Source organism: Aethalodelphis obliquidens, unplaced genomic scaffold (genome assembly GCF_003676395.1).
Source record: "Aethalodelphis obliquidens isolate GAN/ISIS:26980383/991018 unplaced genomic scaffold, ASM367639v1 scaffold5, whole genome shotgun sequence".
In the NCBI taxonomy this organism is placed as follows: Eukaryota; Metazoa; Chordata; class Mammalia; order Artiodactyla; family Delphinidae; genus Aethalodelphis; species Aethalodelphis obliquidens.
In genome coordinates, this window is record NW_020837949.1 from 11,872,718 (window position 1) to 11,891,963 (window position 19,246).

General features: G+C 52.3%; 1 protein-coding gene and 1 long non-coding RNA gene across 4 annotated transcripts; both read right to left on the minus strand.

The window, feature by feature from the left end:
• Positions 1-3,418: 3,418 nt before the first annotated feature.
• Positions 3,419-13,186, minus strand: LOC113618004 (uncharacterized). 3 transcript variants are annotated; one of them, XR_003431846.1, is made up of 5 exons: positions 12,844-13,186; positions 12,423-12,547; positions 7,929-9,465; positions 6,130-7,612; positions 3,419-4,527 (listed from the first exon to the last, which is right to left on the minus strand). It is a non-coding gene; the product is annotated as an uncharacterized LOC113618004 (long non-coding RNA). The 3 variants fall into 3 exon arrangements; XR_003431844.1 differs by having other exon boundaries at positions 3,419-7,612; XR_003431845.1 differs by having other exon boundaries at positions 3,419-7,612; positions 7,798-9,465.
• A 1,006-nt stretch (positions 13,187-14,192) lies between these two features.
• Positions 14,193-18,081, minus strand: LOC113618003 (anionic trypsin-like). Its single transcript, XM_027101685.1, is given in 6 exon segments — positions 14,193-14,397; positions 14,674-14,812; positions 15,185-15,278; positions 15,281-15,462; positions 16,425-16,584; positions 17,552-18,081. Coding segments are annotated over 6 exon segments (768 nt in total). The 5' UTR covers positions 17,592-18,081; the 3' UTR covers positions 14,193-14,244.
• Positions 18,082-19,246: the final 1,165 nt, after the last annotated feature.

Genomic DNA, 19,246 nt, shown 5'->3' on the forward strand with positions numbered 1-19,246 from the left:
ACCCTACCAGCAAGCTTCCTCAATAGGCATGAGATCATCAGAGCAACTTCTGCTCTCAGCTGTCTTGCTACAACTAAGCCCCTGGTGCGTGGCGTCCTCGAGGGCTCCAGGTGAAGGCGGTCCAGTTAATGCCCCTGCGGCCTTTCCATCTGGCTGGCTCACTGCTTCTCGGCCCTCCTACATCCCTGTTATTCTGCTCTTTGCTTTTTATCGATTGTTTTGTTTGTTTCTGAGCAATTCTGTTAAAAGGAAGACATCTCACTCTAAAAGAGATCTAGTTTAGGCTGGAAGATGGAGAAAATGTTCTTCTAACCGACTCTTCACATTTCCCTGGATGTGACCTGACTAGCGGGCTGGCTTCCTGGGTGTATGACCTGTGCAGTCACAGAGGACCCCACATTTAGAAGGGCCCCTTGTTGACTTAATGTGCTGCTGTCACCATTTTGAAATTCTAAGTAATTTTTAGCAAAAGCCCTGGGTGTTTCCTTTGCAGTGGTTCTGCTGCCCAAGAGGTCTGCTGCCCCACCCTGCATTTCCCACCTTGCTGATTACTCACTCCTCTGTCCCTAGGTCTTTACTGGCCGCCCAGGTAATCTCCTAACTTCTCTCTGCTGTGCAGCTCTATCAGGCTTTCTGCCCCCAGCCTGGTTATTCACTCTCGCCTCAAAGCTCCTGACCCTGGGGTTCCACCAGCCCTCCAAGGGCACTATGGAATCTACTCCTCTGACCTCCTCACCCAGCAAACTCTCAGCCCCTATTGGAAAAAGTAAAGATGCCTTCTGAGCCACATGCGATGGTCCCCATGACGGTGACATGATGGACAGAACGATCGGAAGCCAGACCGTCCTTACACCCTGAAGCGCTGACTACATGCCTCCTCCATGATGAGGGCAAAGCCAGTTCTCCCTCCGTGTTTGCAAGTCCCTGTGGGGTGCGGATCGGCTTGCCCACATAGGTGCACGTGTGTGTCCTGGTGAGCTTCTGTTGTGTGTGCTTGGAGGTGGGCTGAACTAGCCTCAGGCAGAATTCTGAAGTTTATGGGTCCTGTTCCCAGCCTTCCTGCCCATTAGCCACATGCCGAACCTGCCCCTCCCTTGGCACTGGGCTCCCCTCCCTTGCCAGTGGCCACCTAGCGGAAGGGTAGGGAGGGGACCACTGGATTACAAGAGGTTTCCTGGATACTCTCCATGTAGCTACTCCTGTAAGTCTCACAGCAGATTTAGCAGTAGGTATTGCTGATGACCTTGTATAGAAGAGAGGATGTTCCCACAGATTCACTTGACCAAGGTCACCAGATCATTAAAGGGCCAGGGCTTGGGACCTAGATTTACCTGGTTGTAAGGTCTCCTGCTTTTCTCCACCCTGGCTGATCACAGGAACCCAGCTTCCCCTCCGGGAACAAACACTTCAGCTGAGCCTCATTGGCTCCATCTTAATGACCCTAACTACAAACACGTTTGCTGTTGTCCAATAAGCCGGTAAATATACCAGTTTTGAGGGGTTCTTCCCCCTGAAGCCTCAGTGCTCCCATCACCAGGTGACCTTTAAGGTCCTTTTCCAGCACAAAGAGCCTAAGATCCTCCAGGGAATGTTCCTCAGCTCACAAGCAAAGTATCTGCATTTTCATGTATGTCCTGCCCCACCTGGCTGTTTAACCTAGAAGACATGGTGTGAGGAGGGAGATTTCCGGCTAGGGGATGAGGGGGGTACGTTTGGTGAGTAAATCCACCCAGTGGCCCAGGTTCCCATCTAGCCCCCGTGTGCTGTACACACAGCCTGGCCCTCAGGGGTCTGGGGCTTAGGAAGAGAGGAACAGGTTTTAAAGCTAATTTCAAATCTAAACTTCTAAACAGTAAATCAACAAACCCCGCTGACTTTGATTCTCTCCCTCATGCCTCGTGTTTCTCTCTCTCACCTCTCTGTTCCACACTCTTGTTTGTCATCCTTTTTCTCCTGTGTTCAGTGGAAGCCTCCACCTGCACCTCCCAGGAGCCAGCTGTGCAGGGGGCCGCATCCTGTGCTCATCCCTGCTTGTTTCTGCCCCTCGGGCTCATTCTCCCCTTTGCATCAGCTACACCCTCCTGCCCTTCCCCCAGCCCAGACTGCCCTCCTCGGTCTTTTTCTCCAATCAAGCAGCTCTCAGAGTCCCAATAAATCTTCTCTTTCTCCAATGCTCACCCTGTCCCTAAATATCTCAGAAACAGAGACCAAAGCACCCCCCCCACCCAACCCTTGCCCTCTGTTTCTGTTCCAGAACCAGGAGTACCCCATCCCAGGCCCCTCATCCCTTGCAGAACTGACCCCACAGACGGACAACTGGCAACACAGCCCAGCTGCAGCCCTCCCCACCCATCTCCGGGGACACGGTGGGCTGCGAATGGAAGGCAGGCAGACAGCCAAATCTCACCTGTGACCGTGAGCCTGGTGCCTGGGCCGAAATACCGCTCATTGGAGCACAGAGTCCCAGTCCAGCACGCAAACCCCTCAGCGCCCAGCCACTCGCCCTCCGGGTCCCAGCGCCCGGCTCCAGCGCAGGGAGGGGACCAGGTGCCCGGGTCCGACCTTCCAACCCGCCCCGCCGCCGCTGCCGGGCCCGCGGACACTCACCCACCACGGTCAGGGGCTGCCGGCCCCGAAGGGCAGGGCGGCGCCTGTAAAGAACAGCCCCGGGGCTCCCCACCCAAACCGAGGCGCGCCGCCCGCGCTCACCTAGCACCAGGAGCCGCGTGCCCGGCCCGAAGTACAGGGGCTGAGTCACGGTCCCCCAGCGCCGCGCAAAAACCCGCCGCGCGTCCCGCCGCGTCCCCGGCGGCAGCGTCCCCGCTCACCTAGCACCAGGAGCCGCGTGCCCGGCCCGAAGTACTGAGTGTCAGTGCTCACAGCTTCAGGGCTCAGCACAAAAAGGGGTCCCGCGGCCCTGCTGGCGTCCTGAACGCCCCTTTCCGCTCCTAACGCCCCAGGGCACCCCGCTCACCTAGCACAGTCAGCCGGGTGCCCCCGCCGAAGTACTGAGTGTTTTGGCTCACAGCCCTGAGGCCCAGGACAAAAACTGCCGCTGCCCTCTCCTGATGTCCGGGACTCAGCCCAAGTCCCCACCGACCCTGAGCACAGCCCCAAATGAAGATGGGCAGCAGCCCACCTCTCTCCAGCCCGCCCGAGCGAGCGCTCAGGGACCCCAGCTGCCCTCCTGACCCAGCACAGTCAGCTTGGAACCATCCCCAGAATACAGCTGTGTGGTATCCACGCAGCCTTGGGACCCAGGAGCAAACTTTGCCTTCTCAGACAGCAGCCTAGGAGGGTCCAGCGCGCACGCCCCCAAAACTAGGGTTCAAGGGGTTATCCAGCCTGGGCAGCCCATCCTCCTTCCCCCCTGGAGCAACCTCCTTACTTAGCACCGTGAGCCTGGTCCCTGGCCCGAAGTACTGCTCACTGTAGGAGCACAGTGGGAAGGGGCTACCAAGAATTCCTCCCTCTTCCCCTCCTCCCCTGCCACAGACTGGGGCCACCCTCCTTCTCCCTGGCTTCTCTCTTCCCACCTCTCTTCAGAACTAGCTGGACACAGAAATCTGGGCCCTGCCTGAGGTCATCCCCCATTTGCAGACAATGAGCTTGGCTTGGGGATTTACAGTGGTTGTGAAATTGGAAGGGGTATTTGTGATGGAGATTTTGCTGGATGGGGAAGTGTTCCAGGCTAGACCCTGCCTCTTACTACTTCTGTGACCTGCAACCTCCCTGGCCTTCGTTTCTGCAACTGAAAAATGGGGTAATATCTTCCCCACAGCGCTGTTGTGAGTGCTTAACAAATTACACACCTGCAAGTGCTTTGTCAAAGGGCAAGTTTTGTGAGAAGTTTTATGATTATCCCTCTTTAACGTTTTGATGCTCCACGTTCCTGGGAAGCTTAGTGTGGAGCAGGGAGAGGCAGGGGTGATTCGTTTGGGCGTCCCCATCCGCATTCCCTGCTGTTAGTCTCCCTCATCCTTGCCCCTTCTCTCTCCCCTCAACGGGCACTCGCTACTGACTGCCTCCCACGAGTCCCTAAGGTGGCATTATACCCTGATTTTCTTGGCCGTGTTTGAAAAGCCCTGTAGGATTAGCCATCGAATGAGTATATCTATTTTCTTCCTAGTTTAAATCCCTCTTTGGTGCATGGCTAACTTTTCAGACTTAGAAGCAATTACAGTAGAGTTGAAATAAGCCTGGATTTTGAGGCAGAGGATTCCTACTAGCAGCATGATCCTGAGAACTAAACTGACTTTTTCCAATGATCATTTTCCTGCTTTTTGCAGGGTGTACGTGCTTATCTGTTTGAGTGACAGCACCTATGAATTAGAATTAGACATTCTTCCCCAGAAGAGATACTTTTCCCGTTGCATCTGACATTCTTTTCTCTATACTCTACCCAACTCACCTTTTGTTTTGATTTTTATGCAACCTGCTTTGTGGAGCCCCCGTGCCTCTGGCTATTGTCCTATCTGATGTTCCACACCGACTGCTACACCAGGGCGCTCAGGGTGTCGAGGATGGCTGGAATCCCATGAAAGGAAATGTTCATGGGTTGAACCCTTTCTTATTTCCAGTGCCCAGCAAACCTCTCTCCCCGCTTTTGAATCCTAGCTCCAGCCACGTTTTATATTCATAAAGGCAGCAAAAACTTGGAAACGAACAAATCCCAAAGTCCGAGGGCCAGTTCGTCAGAGGGTTCATATGATAAAGTCCCAGGCTCTTTGATGTGCCTGACAGAAGGGAGAGAATCTCTGGAATTGTCGGAAGGCAGGCCCTCACGTGAAGACATGGAGGAATGGGAAAAAAACACGTCTACCTTTCAAGCACCCTCCTTGTTGCCAGAAGGTACCGTGCCCTCTGTTTGGCTCTGTTCTAGGAATGAGCAGAAGTATGGCAAACCCAGATGTCTCCACTTTATCGAAGTTTGAGAAATATTTCTAATGGCAAAATTGAGACACAGGTTTGGAAAAAGGCATACTCTGTGACACAGTGAGGATAAACAATAAGAATGAAAAGGATGGCTACAAGAGGGTAAACCCTTTACAAAGGATTTTCACGTGATTTAGTCCCTTACAGTTTCAGGACCCCAAGAGACTACCATTGTCATCTCTGTTTTATACATCTCAGAGGGCCTGAGACAGTTTAGGTCACTTTGCAAATTGCGTGAGCCCCTCCTTCCCCAGAACCCAGGCATTTTGAATCCCAGTGATTTGTACTTTCCAATTTCCATGACACTCCCTGGCACGTGCTTCCCTCTGCAGGACAAAGCCTGCCGCAGCCAACCAGCCTGGTAGAACCTCTGTGGCCCGCTGCTCTGGCCGTGTCTATAACTCCAGCCCAGGCCCATCTCACCCTCGCCCTGCTTCTCCCACCTGCCTGCTTCCTCCAGAGGGTGGTGATGGTGTGTTAGCGTTTCACGATGGGCCTGTGACTCGCTGATCTCAGCACAGATCCTGAGGTTTGAGAGCACGGGGCCTCAACCTGCTTCTCTTCTTTCTGCTTTGGCTGTTGCTAAGATGGTATAAGTTTCCAGTTGTAACAGTTTATTCAGACCTACCTCCTCTGACCCCCAGCAAGCACAATGTTCCCCAGGGCCACCCCTGCAAGCTCACATGATGCCGTGACATGGACCTCGGCCTTCAGGGCTCAGGAGTCCCCCTCAAGCCCTCTCAGTCTCACCAAGCTGCTCCCCTATGGCCTCCTGGGTCCTTAAACCACCTCAGGAAGACACACATGGATCTTGGAGACAGAGAAGGACTCAAGGAAGGCGAGGACAGGGCTCTGAGCTGGAGGGAGGTGTTGGAGGTGGATTTTAACATAGAAGACGGAGCTGTTCCCCAAAACGGGGTCACCAGTGCAGGATCAGAGTTAGAAGGAGGGGGGGAAATGGAGAAGATCAGATGAGAAGGGGAAAGTGAAGCAGCACACCCGCTAAATCGGGAGAGAGGAGGGGAGTCTTGGAGAACAACGAGAAGGAGAACGAGAAAACACAAAGCCAGGAGGCGAAGCACAGAAGCACAGCTCCTCTGAGCCCTCGGCCGACACAGCGGAGCGAGCTGGAAATGCTCCGGAAGGAAAGGGCAGCTCTGGCCCCCTCCTTCCACCTCCCTCCCTGTCTGATACCTGTCACGGTGAGCCTGGTGCCGGTCCCAAAGTGGAGGGGTGAATTATAGGAACACAGCTGCAGGAGGCTGTAGGAAAACCCCCCCAGAGGTCTCCAGCCAGAGCGCTAGTCTTAGCTCCTTGAGGGCAGAGATGGCCACCTTTCCCTGCCTGGATTCACGGCTCAGGACCAAAGGGATCCCACTAGGAGAAAGGCCTAAGCACACTCTGGGGAAAGAGGGGAAAGATGAAGAGACTTAGGAGGGGCCGATCCACGCACAGAAGAAGGAGGGATGGACCACCGACAGAAGAGTAAGGAAGCAGTTTATGGGCCGAAGACTTAGAGGACAAACAGGAATCGACCCAGCCTCATCTAAAGCGATGGCAGACGCAGCTCCCCGGAAGCCCCACAGGGACCGGGGTTTACTCAACCCTCTCCCACCGGGGCTGGACGGAGGGGTAGACACTCCGGGTCCAAGGGACAGTGGCCCCCGTCTCCCAGCTCTTATGTCTTACCCAGGACAGGGAGTCGAGTCCCACCTCCAAAGTGCTGCCCCCGGTTGCTCCACAGTATAACACGGGCGTGGCAAACCCCAGAGCGGCCGGTATGGGGCCCTTCTTTCCAGAAACGAGCTTCTCCCCAGAACTTCTGGGGGTCCTAGCACCTTCTCCACTCACCCACTCTCCGCCTTTTCTCTGCTGTGTTCTCAGTCCCTGCCTTCTCTAAAGGGAAATTCTAGAACTCCAGCCTTACAATACATCATTCCCAGGGAAGACCTTTACTTACCTAGCCCAGAAAGCTTCGTTCCGCTGCCAAAATACAGGCTTTCATTAGTCGCAGAACACGAAAGCCCGGTAGGGAAACTGTGCCTGCGCCTCCCACTCTTTCCCCACCCCTCTGCCGGTCCACCTGCAGCTCTCCTGTCCCCTTCCTTGGCGGAATTTTAACCCCCGGAGGTGGAACTGGTGACAACTGTACAACCCGAAAAGCTGCGGTCAGAGGACCAGTTTGGCCCCCTGTGAGACTTCTCACCCCCCTCTCCTGTGTCCGTCTCCTTTCTTCGCGAGGGAGAGAAACGGCAGGACTGACGGATCCAAGGCCAGAAGCCCTCCCATCTACCGTGGCCATGATGGGCACCCTCCAAGGAGACGGAAGATGGACACGGAGACCCCTTTCCAGCTGAGACTCCTTGCCTCTCGGTAGGGAGACCCAGGCTTGGCACAGCGAGCCTATGAAACTATTGGAGGTGGAGGCTGTCCATCTCATCAAGATAAGAATTCATCAAGACGAGAATTCAGATTTTTCTGATAAAAACACGCTTTAACCTAGGCACCCCTATCGGAGGCTCCACCTGGACCCTGCCCCTCCCTGTAGGTTCCCAGCCCTCCAGCCCTGACTAGCTTACCTATGACAGTGAGCCGGCTTCCTTCCCCAAAATAGTAGGTGTCTGCAAAGCACAGCCTCCCAGATTCACTTCAAAACCTCTCCTTGTCTGCTGGGATTCTGGGAGAGGTTAGGGTGTTCATGGCTGCCTTCCCTCCCAGAGCCACCAGCCCCCTTCAAACACTCTGCATACCATTCCAGAACTTTCCAGGGCCCCAAGATCCAGGAGCTGGGTCATCCCTTCCCTCCCACATTCCCCGAGAGAGTGCTCCTTCGTGGTACCCACCTGGACACCCTGGCCTTACCTACAACAGTCAGCTTGGTCCCTGGGCCGAAGGTATAGTCATAGCACATCAGAATACAGCCGCCTTACAATGCACACTTGGGACCCGCCTTCCCCTACAAGGGGCCAGGAAAGGCCTGGATTATGTCTTACCTACGACCGTGAGCCTGGTGCCTTCTCCGAAGAAGACTTCAGTGTTTGCCCAGTGACGCGGAGTAAGGAGGAAAGCAAACGCGAGGAGTGCAGAGAGGAGGGGATTTTGGTTGGTGCCTGGTGGACTCTGGGACTAGGAATCCCCTCCTGTGCTCTACAGATATCGTACAGAAGAGTGTTTTCGACTTTTGACTCTTGGGGCCACGGAGCATGGGCAGAGTCCATCCAGAGAGCCCTGTGCCCTGTTTTTTTGATTCTTCCTGAGGGTCCATCAGAAGGATGTGGGCCTGGCGAGGAGGGCAGGGTCCCAGAGACCCGTGACTGTCCCCGGAGGGCTGGGTAGTGCTGGCTTCTTCCTTCATAGAACGGTCACCTCCCATGTACCTTCCCATTGACCTTGTCCTTGGGTGGGGGGAGGAGGAGGGTGGGATAAAGGGGTCTCTCTGAGGCCTTCACCCATGAGGCCACAGAGGCATCTTCTTATGTCTGGCCTTTCTGCCTGCAAGCTTCAGCTCTGATCCAGGCCTGTGCTTCTCCATGGCCTGGGCTTGACAGGTGGACGGGAGGAAGGTGGAGACATTCTGACCCAAACCACCCTTGGGCCTGTGACCCGGGAGAAGAATGGAAGGACGGTGGGAATTGGGACAGGCAGAAAGGTTTTTGTAAAGGATTCCCGTAGGGTTGAATCACTGTGGTCCCCCTGTCCTCACAACGTTACAGCTTTATACAAAAACGGCTCCTCCCATGCGTCTGCCCCTCCAAGTCGGAGTCTGGGAGAAACCACCAGAGCAGCTGCCCCTGTGAGGGCACTGGAGGGCAAGGCGGTGACATCACCGCCCCAGGTGCAAGTGGTGGGGAGGACGGACCAGGCCAGGGGGCTCCCTCCTTGTGCTCATGCCCTTTCTTCAGGACCTTCTTAGCCCCTCAGAGCCGTGTGTCTTTGCATCAGGGGCTGCTTTCCCTGGTATCTGCCCCTCCGCAAGCTGGCGTCATAGTAGCAGCCCCTTTCTATCTCGGGACTGCTCTGATGCTGGCCACACCGGAGGCCACACCTTTCAGCACTCAGTACCCAGACTCTGCCCCGTTGGCCCAATTCTGAACCTCCAGGGTGGTCTGAAGGAGAATTGGCCACAAGCTACATAGAGGTAGGGCTTTCCCAGGGGTAGATAAAGTGATAGCTGAGAGCTGTATTTCTAACCAGTGTGAGGTGAGGGGGGACCACGTGTGTCATCAGCTGCTGCACTTCTCACTGTGGACTTTAGACATTTGAGTTCAGTGGAGGGCACTGGGGGAACCAGGTGTGGAGAACTGAATGAATACAGCCTCAGGGACGTTCAAATACAATCACACGGCCAAGTGATCACGGTCAAGGTCTTCTCCCTCTTTTCCCTGAAGGGCAGGAACATTTTAAGTTTTTGGTAGATATTTTATTCTCCCTGCACGAGATGACCTTGAAATTAAGCCTCCAGCTGAGTGGTCTGCATCTCATCTCACTACATGGTGCTTCCTTTCGTTGCCTTTTAAACTATGACAACATCTAGAAGAAAAAAGGACACTCGATCACATAACGATAACACGCTTACAGGGCGAAACAGACGCAGAATCAAAAGATAAATGACAGTATGGGGAAAGCATTAGTGATTCTCGTCATGAGGGCTGATCTCTCCATGACGATGAACTCCTAGAAATCAATTAGAAAATAACCCAGAGCCCAATAAAAATGGCAAAGAACAGAGGTTCCGGAAAAAAAAGATCCAAATGGTGCTTAACCATAGGAAAAAGAAAACTTGCAATGATAAATACAAAGTAAAACTGCATTGAAATGTCACTTTTCACCAATATGATTGACAAATTGAATTATGGAAGACCATTCTATTGGCTAGTTTCTGGTGAAATATGCCCTTTTACACATTGATTGCCGGTGGGTGCGAAATAATACAACTCTTCATGGGAGCAATTTGGAAATATCTATAAAAATTACAAATGTGCTTACCTTTTCACCTAGAAATCCCACCTTTGACAGTTTATCCTGTAATTACTCTTGCATACAAATAAAAAAACTGTGTGAAGTATTTGCATTATTTGGAATAGCAAAGAGATTGGGAAAAAATTCAAGTGCCCATTAGTAAGGGATTGGGTAAATAAACTGTGAAACATTCACACAGAATATTATTCAATGCTAAAAAAGAATGAAAATGTTTCATACTGCCGTGGAAAGCTTTCTAAGATATAATGTTAACTGGATAAAAACAAGCTGTAGAATAAGGCTCCTGTATGCTACCTTTGTCTAACAAAGTAAGAATAATACTTATTATTAAAATACGAATTATACTTCTGTTTGTTTGATGCTGCGTGAAGAAACAATGGAAGGATACAAAAGCGATGGATAAAATGATTACCTGTTAAGAATGAGTGGATCGCTGATTCACTTTGTTATAAAGCAGAAACTAACACACCATTGTAAAGCAATTATACTCCAATGAAGACGTTAAGAAAAAAAAAAGAATGAGTGGAGGACACAGAGTATAAGGAAAATTAACATTTCTCAGTGTCAACTTTATTGTGTTGAGCCATACATAGCTATTTTATTTTAAATAGATAACATAGCTATTATCTATTTTCTTTTAAAGTAAAACTTAATAAAATTTAAAAAGAAAAACAACAGCAAAATACTGCTTTAAGCGATATTTTAAAATCTGCCACTAGAGAAAAAAGATACTTGTTTTATTTACAAACTCGTTTTTTCCAAAGAAGACCAGTTTATACAAGAAGTTGTTGTACTGTCTTGAATTTGCTCAGTGAGTCTCCAATCACCGAGGGGGCTCATGAAAAATACATATTTCTGAGTAGTTCCCAGGATACTTTGAGCTCAAAATCTCTAGGTTTATTAATTTGCATTTAAATAAACAATTAAGCACAAAATGACCCCGGGTGTTTCCACTTCTGCACCAGTCCTGGGATCCACTGCTGGTCCTTGAGAAGGGCAGCTGTCAGCTGGAAGCACAGCAGAGCGCTGTCTGGTGGTGCGAGAGCTGGCCGCAACTGGCAGGGCTCTTAGAATTTAGGGAAAAAGGGGAGACAGTCTGTATTTAACTCAGGAATAGTGACAGGTCTCACAATAGCCCAATACAAGGTCATCAATTGCTTTTATCAGTCGGAAGGTGGCAAGGCCTCTTCCTTGTTCCCTTTCCACATGGAGGAACTTTCATCAATGTACTGATTTACTTTGATCTAGTTCCATATAGTATTTTCCTTATTAACCCTTTTTGCCTGTCACTAATTTACCCCCTAAGTAAGCGTTTCCTTTTGACCATCTAGCTGGGGACTCTCAACCCGACTTGGACTTACAGCGAATACCACCCTGTCTTGGTTTCACAACTACTTTTTATCCTGATGGGGTTTGTCCCAGATCTTTGCCACTGTGTCACACACTGTTAGTAGCCCCAGTGCCCGCGAAGCTTTTATTTGGGGGGTGGGGTGGGGTGAAAGGAGTTTAGACCGGTCAGGCAGGTGCCGAGTGAGGTCATTCATCATCTTGGGCAGCAGGGGGAAGCCTTTCCTTATTTTTTGTTAGACTCAAGCGGCTGCACTGTCAGCGTGGCCACCTGAGGGGGCGAGAAGAATGTGGGTAGTGATCAGGGGATCCGAGGGGAAGCTGGTTAGTTACCTGTGTGCCTTTCTCAAGCTGTGTGTTGGGATGTAGGGAGGAGATACGCAAAGAACACCTACGTGTAATTTTTGAAAACTTTCAAGTACGTTAATTGACCCATTTGAACCCAAACTTTGTCTCCTAATTTCCCCAGATGAAACTGAAATCTGAAGAGGCTAAAGGGTGCGGGATGTGAGGAGACAGGGCTGGGACCAGCACCCAGGCTTCCTCACTTAAGTTCCAGGGGCTCCGCTGGGCACTGTACCTGAGCCGCTGAGGTCCCGCTCCTCCGGCAAGCTCATCTCCTGTAGCCAGACTGCGGGGCTCCCACCCACGCCCTCTCCTTACATCTGTGGACCTTGGGCAAGTTACTGAAGCTTTTTAAACTCCAGTCTCCTTATCTGTAAAGTGGGAATGATGATGATGATAAATAAAATAACATCTCCCTTATGGAGCTCTTGTGAGACATAAATAATACACGTAAAGTTTTATCACGATGCCTGCCTACAGTTAGTGGAGACGTCCGTGACTGGCGTTTTCACAGAGAGTACTGGTCTAGGGGTCTCTCTACCACACTGGTTCCCAAGCTCTGGCATCCCTCAGGATGACTTGGAAGTCTTGTTAAAAGCAAGGTGCTGGGCTCCATCTTAGAATTTCTGACCCATAGGTCAGGGGTCGGGCCTAACAATGTGCATTTCTCCTAAATTCCCACGTGATTCTGGTGCTGCTGGTCGAGGGAGCACACTCTGAGAACCAGTCTTCTGGAAGGCTCTTCCTTTCTTCAGTACATTTGCCTCCACTCCTAGCTCATCGTTCATTCATTCATCCGATCGTGGGGTGCTTACCTTAGTCCAGCTGTTGTTTAATCACTAGGATTCCCAGGACGAGTAAGGCGAGATTTCTTCCGGAAGAAGCTCATGGTTGAAGTCAAGGTAGATACATCCATATACATTCAGCAGCATGAGAAGAACTGTGATAGAAGAAAGCATGGAAGAGAAGGAAAAATCCTTATTCAGACCAGAGGGTCCACAGAGGGTCAAAGACTTTTCTGAAGAGGGTGAAGGGGTGGGTGGGAAGGGCATCAAACCAGATGGACCAGTAGTGTCTAGAGCTAGAGGTCAGAGGTCCATGTTTGTTGGAGGAAACCCCCAGGACTTCTGAGCATTGGAGCACAGCAGGGGAGGGGAGGGGTGAGGAGACCAAGGCTGGAAACATAGGCAGGGGCAGAGCAGGAAGAACCCTACATCTCCACGATGAGGAACTTACCTTCTACTTTGAAAATGTGAGAGATCAGGAAAGGTATTAACCAGGAATCAGATAACGGGCTGGACCTCTCTAAGCGCAGGGTTAGAAGGCGGGCAGGAGACCAGCATCCCTCAGGAAGTGCTGTGAGGCAGGGGATGAGCTGGAGAGACGGTGAACAGCAGAGCTGGTGGACCATAGTTGCAGCTGGAGAGCCCATGAGATGGGGTAGGGGAAGCAGGGGCTGGGCTTTGGGACCAGGCAAACAGGGACTCAAAACTCCAGATCTGGGCTTCCCTGGTAGTGCAGTGGTTGAGAATCTGCCTGCTAATGCAGGGCACACGAGTTCGAGCCCTGGTCTGGGAAGATCCCACATGCCGCGGAGTGACTGGGCCCGTGAGCCACAAGTACTGAGCCTGCGCGTCCAGAGCCTGCGCTCCGCAACGGGAGAGGCCGCGACAGTGAGAGGCCCGTGCACTGCGATGAAGAGTGGCCCCCGCTTGCCACAACTAGAGAAAGCCCTCGCACAGAAACGAAGACCTAACACAGCCAAAAAAGTAAATAAATAAACACATGTGGGGTTTAAAAAAAAAAAAAGAAAAGAATTAAAAATTAATCAATACAATCATAAATAGCATGTAGGTCAAATAATAAAGCATAATTAAAATTAGAAAAAAAACCCCTCCAGATCTGCCACTTGCTGGATGAGGGATGTGGGTAAATTAATAACCTTCTCTGAACCTCTGTTTCCTTGTCTGTACTGCTGGAATAATAACCACCCCAGAGGGGAGAGGGAACTAAATCTGAAAGTGCCCATAAAGTACTCAGTATGGCATATTCATGTCAGTACCATCACATGGGGAGAACAAAAGGCAGACTTCTCAGGAGCCTGAGGGATGGAGACCAGGGAGCTCTTGTCTTCCTCAGACACATGAGATGGTTGTTGGGAAATAGGGGCCAACAGGGTCACCTGCTGCCAGGAGAGAACATAAGCTGGGGCTTGGAGGGGACTCAGAAGAGGCCAAGGTGATTGGCACAGGTGCTTCCCTAGGTGTGGGTAGCGGTGAGACGAAGTATGGGATCTTACAGACCATGCCTACGTGTGCACATATCAGCACTGCACTCAAGACCCAGAGAAGCACAAAGGCCAATGCAGCCTTTCCGAAATGGATTTTCCTCTAGAAAATCTCCCCCTGATTGTGATTTTCTGGATTCCTTCTCTTTACATGCTGCTATACCAGTGTGCCGTGGAAGACAGTTTGGGAAGTGGGGCGCTCTGCTCATCTGTAAGGGGTACAGCCCTGTCTGACCTCAGATGGGACGAGATGTTTCCCGGAGTGAAGGGGCCGGAGGGAGCAGGTACAGACCTGAGCAGTTAGAGAAGAGTCACTTTATTAGCATAATGATGGCAGAGGGGCGGGGGCTTTAGCTGTTGGCAGCGATGGTCTGCTGAATCCAGTCCACATAGTCGCAGACCTTGGTGTAGACCCCAGGCTTGCCCTTCTGGGCACAGCCAGAGCCCCAGGAAACAATGCCCTGGAGCTCTCCGTTGCAGGCCACAGGGCCGCCAGAGTCACCCTGGGGAGGAAGCGGTGGGACAAGGTTTATAAAGGAAGAAGGGACCCAGAGCCACACACAGTCTGAACCTTACGAGACCCCGTTCCTGTCGGGTCTGTGGTTCCACATCTCTCCACAGTGTGAAGAGACGCCACGCACACTAGGCTCCCTTGTTTCTCCACGGGACCACTGCCCAGGGACCTCCTCTACCAGCCCCACAGCCCCGGGCAATCAAATCCCGTTCCCAGGGGGCCTGTGTGTCTGGGCAGGGGTCTCAGAGTGGTAGGGTCAAGTCACCTGGCACGAATCACTGCCTCCCTCGAGGAAGCCGGCGCAGACCATGTTGTCAGTGATCTGTCCAGGGTACGAGGCTTCACACTCGGCCTGACTCAGCAGTGGGGTGTCCAGGCACTGCAGCAGCTCGGGGTAGTTGACCTTGAGGGGCAGGAAGAGATCAAGGAAAGGGAAATGTGGGTCAGGCCAGGACGGGATGGCAATCCAGTGCTGAACCCTGAGGGCGGCCAGGAGAGGCCTCCAAGGAGTGATGGGTTTCAACTCCCAGAAAGCTCACTGCAGACCCCTCCCTAGAGGTGCTAATAGCAAGGGCTACATCTGTCCTGTCTTTTGATTCTCGGGTTCAACTCCTTGACACTTTGCATCTCTCTGGTACCCAGCAGAGAGCCCTTTGTGTAGTAGGCACTTGACGTGAATTTGCGACTGGAAGCAAAGGGGTCCCAGCTCAGGGGATGATCAGTTCTGGGCAATGCGGGTAGGTTGGAGGGTGAAGTCGTAAGGGTCCCACTCACCTCCAGAGCTCAGGGTGTTGCCCCAGCCGGAGATGAGGCACTGGGTGCCAGCGGGCGCACAGGCGCTGGGCAGAGCTAAGGTGGGCACCGGGCTTCAATGAACGCAGGCAAGGAGAGTTTGATCAGCAAGATGTCCCTGTTCAGAGTCCAGCTGCTGGAGCTGGGGTGGCGGACGATCTTGGCCGCGTCGACGAACTGCTCACAGCCCTCCAGGACGTCGATGTTGCACTCTCCCAGCCTCACCTGGAGGCGGCCATTGCGGGCGAAGCACAGTAAAGGCCTTTTGCCCACATCCCTGCGTCCCCCAGCGTTTTCCCTGCTCGCAGGTGGTGGTGTGGGAATGTCACAGGGCAGTAGAGGGGCAGTGGGGCAGGGAGGCCGTGAAGGGGTCCCGGGGGGGATGCTCCCCCATTTGCTTTTCCAGCCGCCTCCCCCATGCCTCTCATGCCTTCAGTGCCGTGGGTGCCACCGAGCCACTTCGAGTTCCCCGGGCATCCTTCATCCTCTGCCACCTTGCGAACTACACGGGTGACTTCTACCCCCTCCGTTCTCGCTCTGCTAAGTACCATCGTCCCGTATGAGCGAATCCAGCGCTTCTCAAAGTGCAGCCCCGGGACTGCAGCCTCAGCCTCAGCTGGGAACGCATTCTCAGTTCCCACCCCAGACCTACTGCATCAGAAACCCTGGGGGTGGGACCCAGCAATCTGTGTTTTAACAGGCCCTCCGGGTGATTCTTCTGCGCACTCAGGTTTGAAAGCCCTTGGTCTTGACAGTGATTCTCAGCTCTGCCCAGAGAGTAGATCTGCCAGAGGCAGTTATAAACTCACCAATACTCAGACTCTTCCTAAAAATTCTGAGTCAAATAGGAACTAGGCAACTGTTTTTATTGTTTTTGTTTTTGTTTTTTTTAACATATCTCTGGTGGTTTTAACCTGTAGCCAACTGGCAAAGGTTACTCGGTGTGAGGTCCTTGCCTGCTTTTCAAGCTGGCCACTCCTACCGCAAAATGGTCCATCCCTGCTTTTATGACCCGCAGCCCTTGCTGTTTGATCTATTGATTTGGGGTGTCAGCGGCTTCCTATCAGGTGCCCCATTTTACCCACAGCTCCTGCGAGTCAGCTGCCATCGTCAACTTCTTCTCTTCCCCATCATCGTTCCCAACTTCAGCAACCCCTACACAGACCCCAGCTCCTCCAGAGGGCCCTGGGCAGCGGGCTTTGTAGCCAGGGGCCCAGCACTTACGACTTGTAGCAGTGAGCCGCGGACACCACCCACTGGTCACTGATGAGGGAGCCCCCGCAGAAGTGGTAGCCACAGTTCAGGGACACCTGGTAGGGGATGGAATGCGCTGCACAGGTGTAGCCCCCTATGATCTCGTCATCATTGTCCGTGGGAAAAGCAACTTGAGACAGGAAGGGAGAAGCCAATTCAACAGGAGGGTTGGGGTTGGAGCCCAGAGCCCCGCGGCTGGAGCTTGCTAATTAGGATTCCTGAAGGAGCACAGTGGTGAGAGGGAGGCCACGGGGGAGCATCCCCAGCTTGTCTCACAGAGGTAGTTCTCCCGAGTTGCTCTGTGTGCCTGCAGGGCACAGAGCTAGGGACCCTGCAGGGGCTCGGGCCCAGACCTCCCCTGGGGCCAAGGACAAGAAACCCCCCTCACAGTGCATTCAGTGCGATAGGGTCTGAATGGGGTCCTCTCACCCACCGAATGCTTCTTTCTCTCTCTTACTCGTCACCAGTCTACTCCCCACTGCAATTTCAGCCCCGGCTTGTCATGATGGGACAGCCTAAGTAGGAAGATCTGACCGCGAAGCCCTGGCTGTAGCCAGCTCCTCCCGTAGCTCACATCTGCGCAGTGAGGCCGGGGACCACTGCGCAGGACAAAGGTAGTTACGGTTATTGGCCAATAGAACAGTGATTTGCAGCTGTGGCTTTACATCCGGGCATCTGAAAACTACCTGGGAGGCTTAAAAGGTCAATGCATGGGCCACACCCCAGGCCAATTAATAGGACTGGAATGAGTCATCGTTCCACCTCCCCAGGTGTATCCGAGGTTAGGAAGAGCTGCCGTGGAGCTATCCTAGAGCCTCAAGTCCTGGCTCATTTCACAAACCGTCCCCACCTGGTCTCCCTTTCGCGCCTCTCCCAGCAAAACCCCGAAACTGATGGATGAGGGGGATGGGAGTGGAGTCCGGCAGCAGGTGAGAGAATGAGGCTTAAAGAGACCCCCAGAGTGGGAAGGAGGGGTGCTGGACAGGGAAGGTAGGATCTCAGCACACAGGTAGAACAGGAAAGGTAGCAGGAATGGTGGAGCATGTATCTCTGCCAGGACAGGGGCGAATGGGGCGCAAGCAACGCATGGGACTCACCAGCAGCTCCCACAAAGGCAACGATCAGCAGTGGATTCATGGTGGAGAAGTGTAGTTGAGTGGCTGACGGAGAGCCTTTATACCTCCCGAGGAGAGGGAGGGCGTGTGTAGGTGAGGGTGGAGGGTCACCACCCCCCAGCCCCGTACAAACGCACCTGCAGCTTTCCTTTTCCTGGAGTCTCGCTTGGTGCTCTGTGGTTCTGACTCTGTCTGAAAGGGAACCCCCAACTGCTTGGGCTTTTCTGTGTCTAAAGCCTTAAGACTAGCCTTCTCCTGATGCTTTGCGCTCCCCCTTAGAATCAACTATCACACCCGCGATGCAGTATGAGGGGAGTTTTGGTCAAAGTATCAGGAGTCACCTTACAGGCAGAGAAAATAGATATAGGTGGAAACCATTACCTCCTACTCTAGGCTCAGATGTGTAGGTTGGATTCCAGTCCACATTTGCCCAGATTCAATTTGAATAAGACTCTGCAGCACCTGGCACTCTTCATTCTGAATTTTGGATTCCTTTGTCTATTTCTCTAAGACGTTCTCCTAGGACTTACCTGGTGGCGCAGTGGTTAAGAATCCGCCTGCCAATGCAGGGGACACGGGTCCGAGCCCTGGTCCGGGAAGATCCTACATGCCTCAGGGCAACTAAGCCCGTGCGCCACAACTACTGAGCCTGCACTCTAGAGCCCGCGAGCCACAACTACTGAAGCCCACGCACCTAGAGCCCATGCTCCACAGCAAGAGAAGCCACCGCAATGAGAAGCCCGCCCACCGCAATGAAGAGTAGCCCTTGCTCGCCGCAACCAGAGAAAGCCCGGGCGCAGCAACGAAGACCCAACGCAGCCAAAAATAAATAAATAAATTAATAAAAAAAAAAGACATTCTCATGGTTGATTTTTAGCTCTTGGCCCATCAAGCCACTGGCTTTTCATTATGATAATGGTGGGTGGTTTCCGTGCGCTTTACCAAATGTGTGTGAGTCTTTCACGGACCTTTTTCACTTTATTGTCACAACCACCTGTGGGGTTGCCATTTTATAGATGACAAGATGAGCTTTATAGAGGTGACGTAACTTTCTCAAGGTCACACAGCCAGTAAGCTGTAGAGGTGGGATTTAAGCATGGCAGGCCAACTCCAGAGGCTGTAAATTCTACCACGGAACGTTTGGCTCCCCTTCCCTTTATTTGATCCTCACACAGCCTCATGAGTTGGGCAACAGATACCATTTTCTCCTTTTTACCAATGAAAACTCTAAAGCTAAGCGGTTAAGTGACTTCTCCAGGGTCACCCAGCTAAGGAATCCTTGAATGACAGCAGAACCTTTCCCTGTGGAAGCTAAGTTCATTCCCACCATGTTGCTACGTAGTGGAGTCTTTCAGACCTCCTATTGGTCTGAAAAGTAGATTTTTGTCAGATTCCAAATCGTTAGTTTCTCTTTAAAAAATACTTCCCTCCCCCAGCCCCCCAGCTCAGGTATTTCTCCTCAACTCTTAGTCAACTCCTCCTTGGCCCCCCAGGGTCCTTTACCAGCTCCAATCAGATTGTCAAATTCTCTGCTGTCTTTCCTCCAAACCCCCAACTCCTTCCCACCTCCATTATTTTTTCTAAACTACGTATTTTGCCCATTGTGCAATTTCTCTTTATCCGCTAAGAACTATTTTCTTGAATGGCGCAACCTGGGAATCACTGAATCTGGGTAGT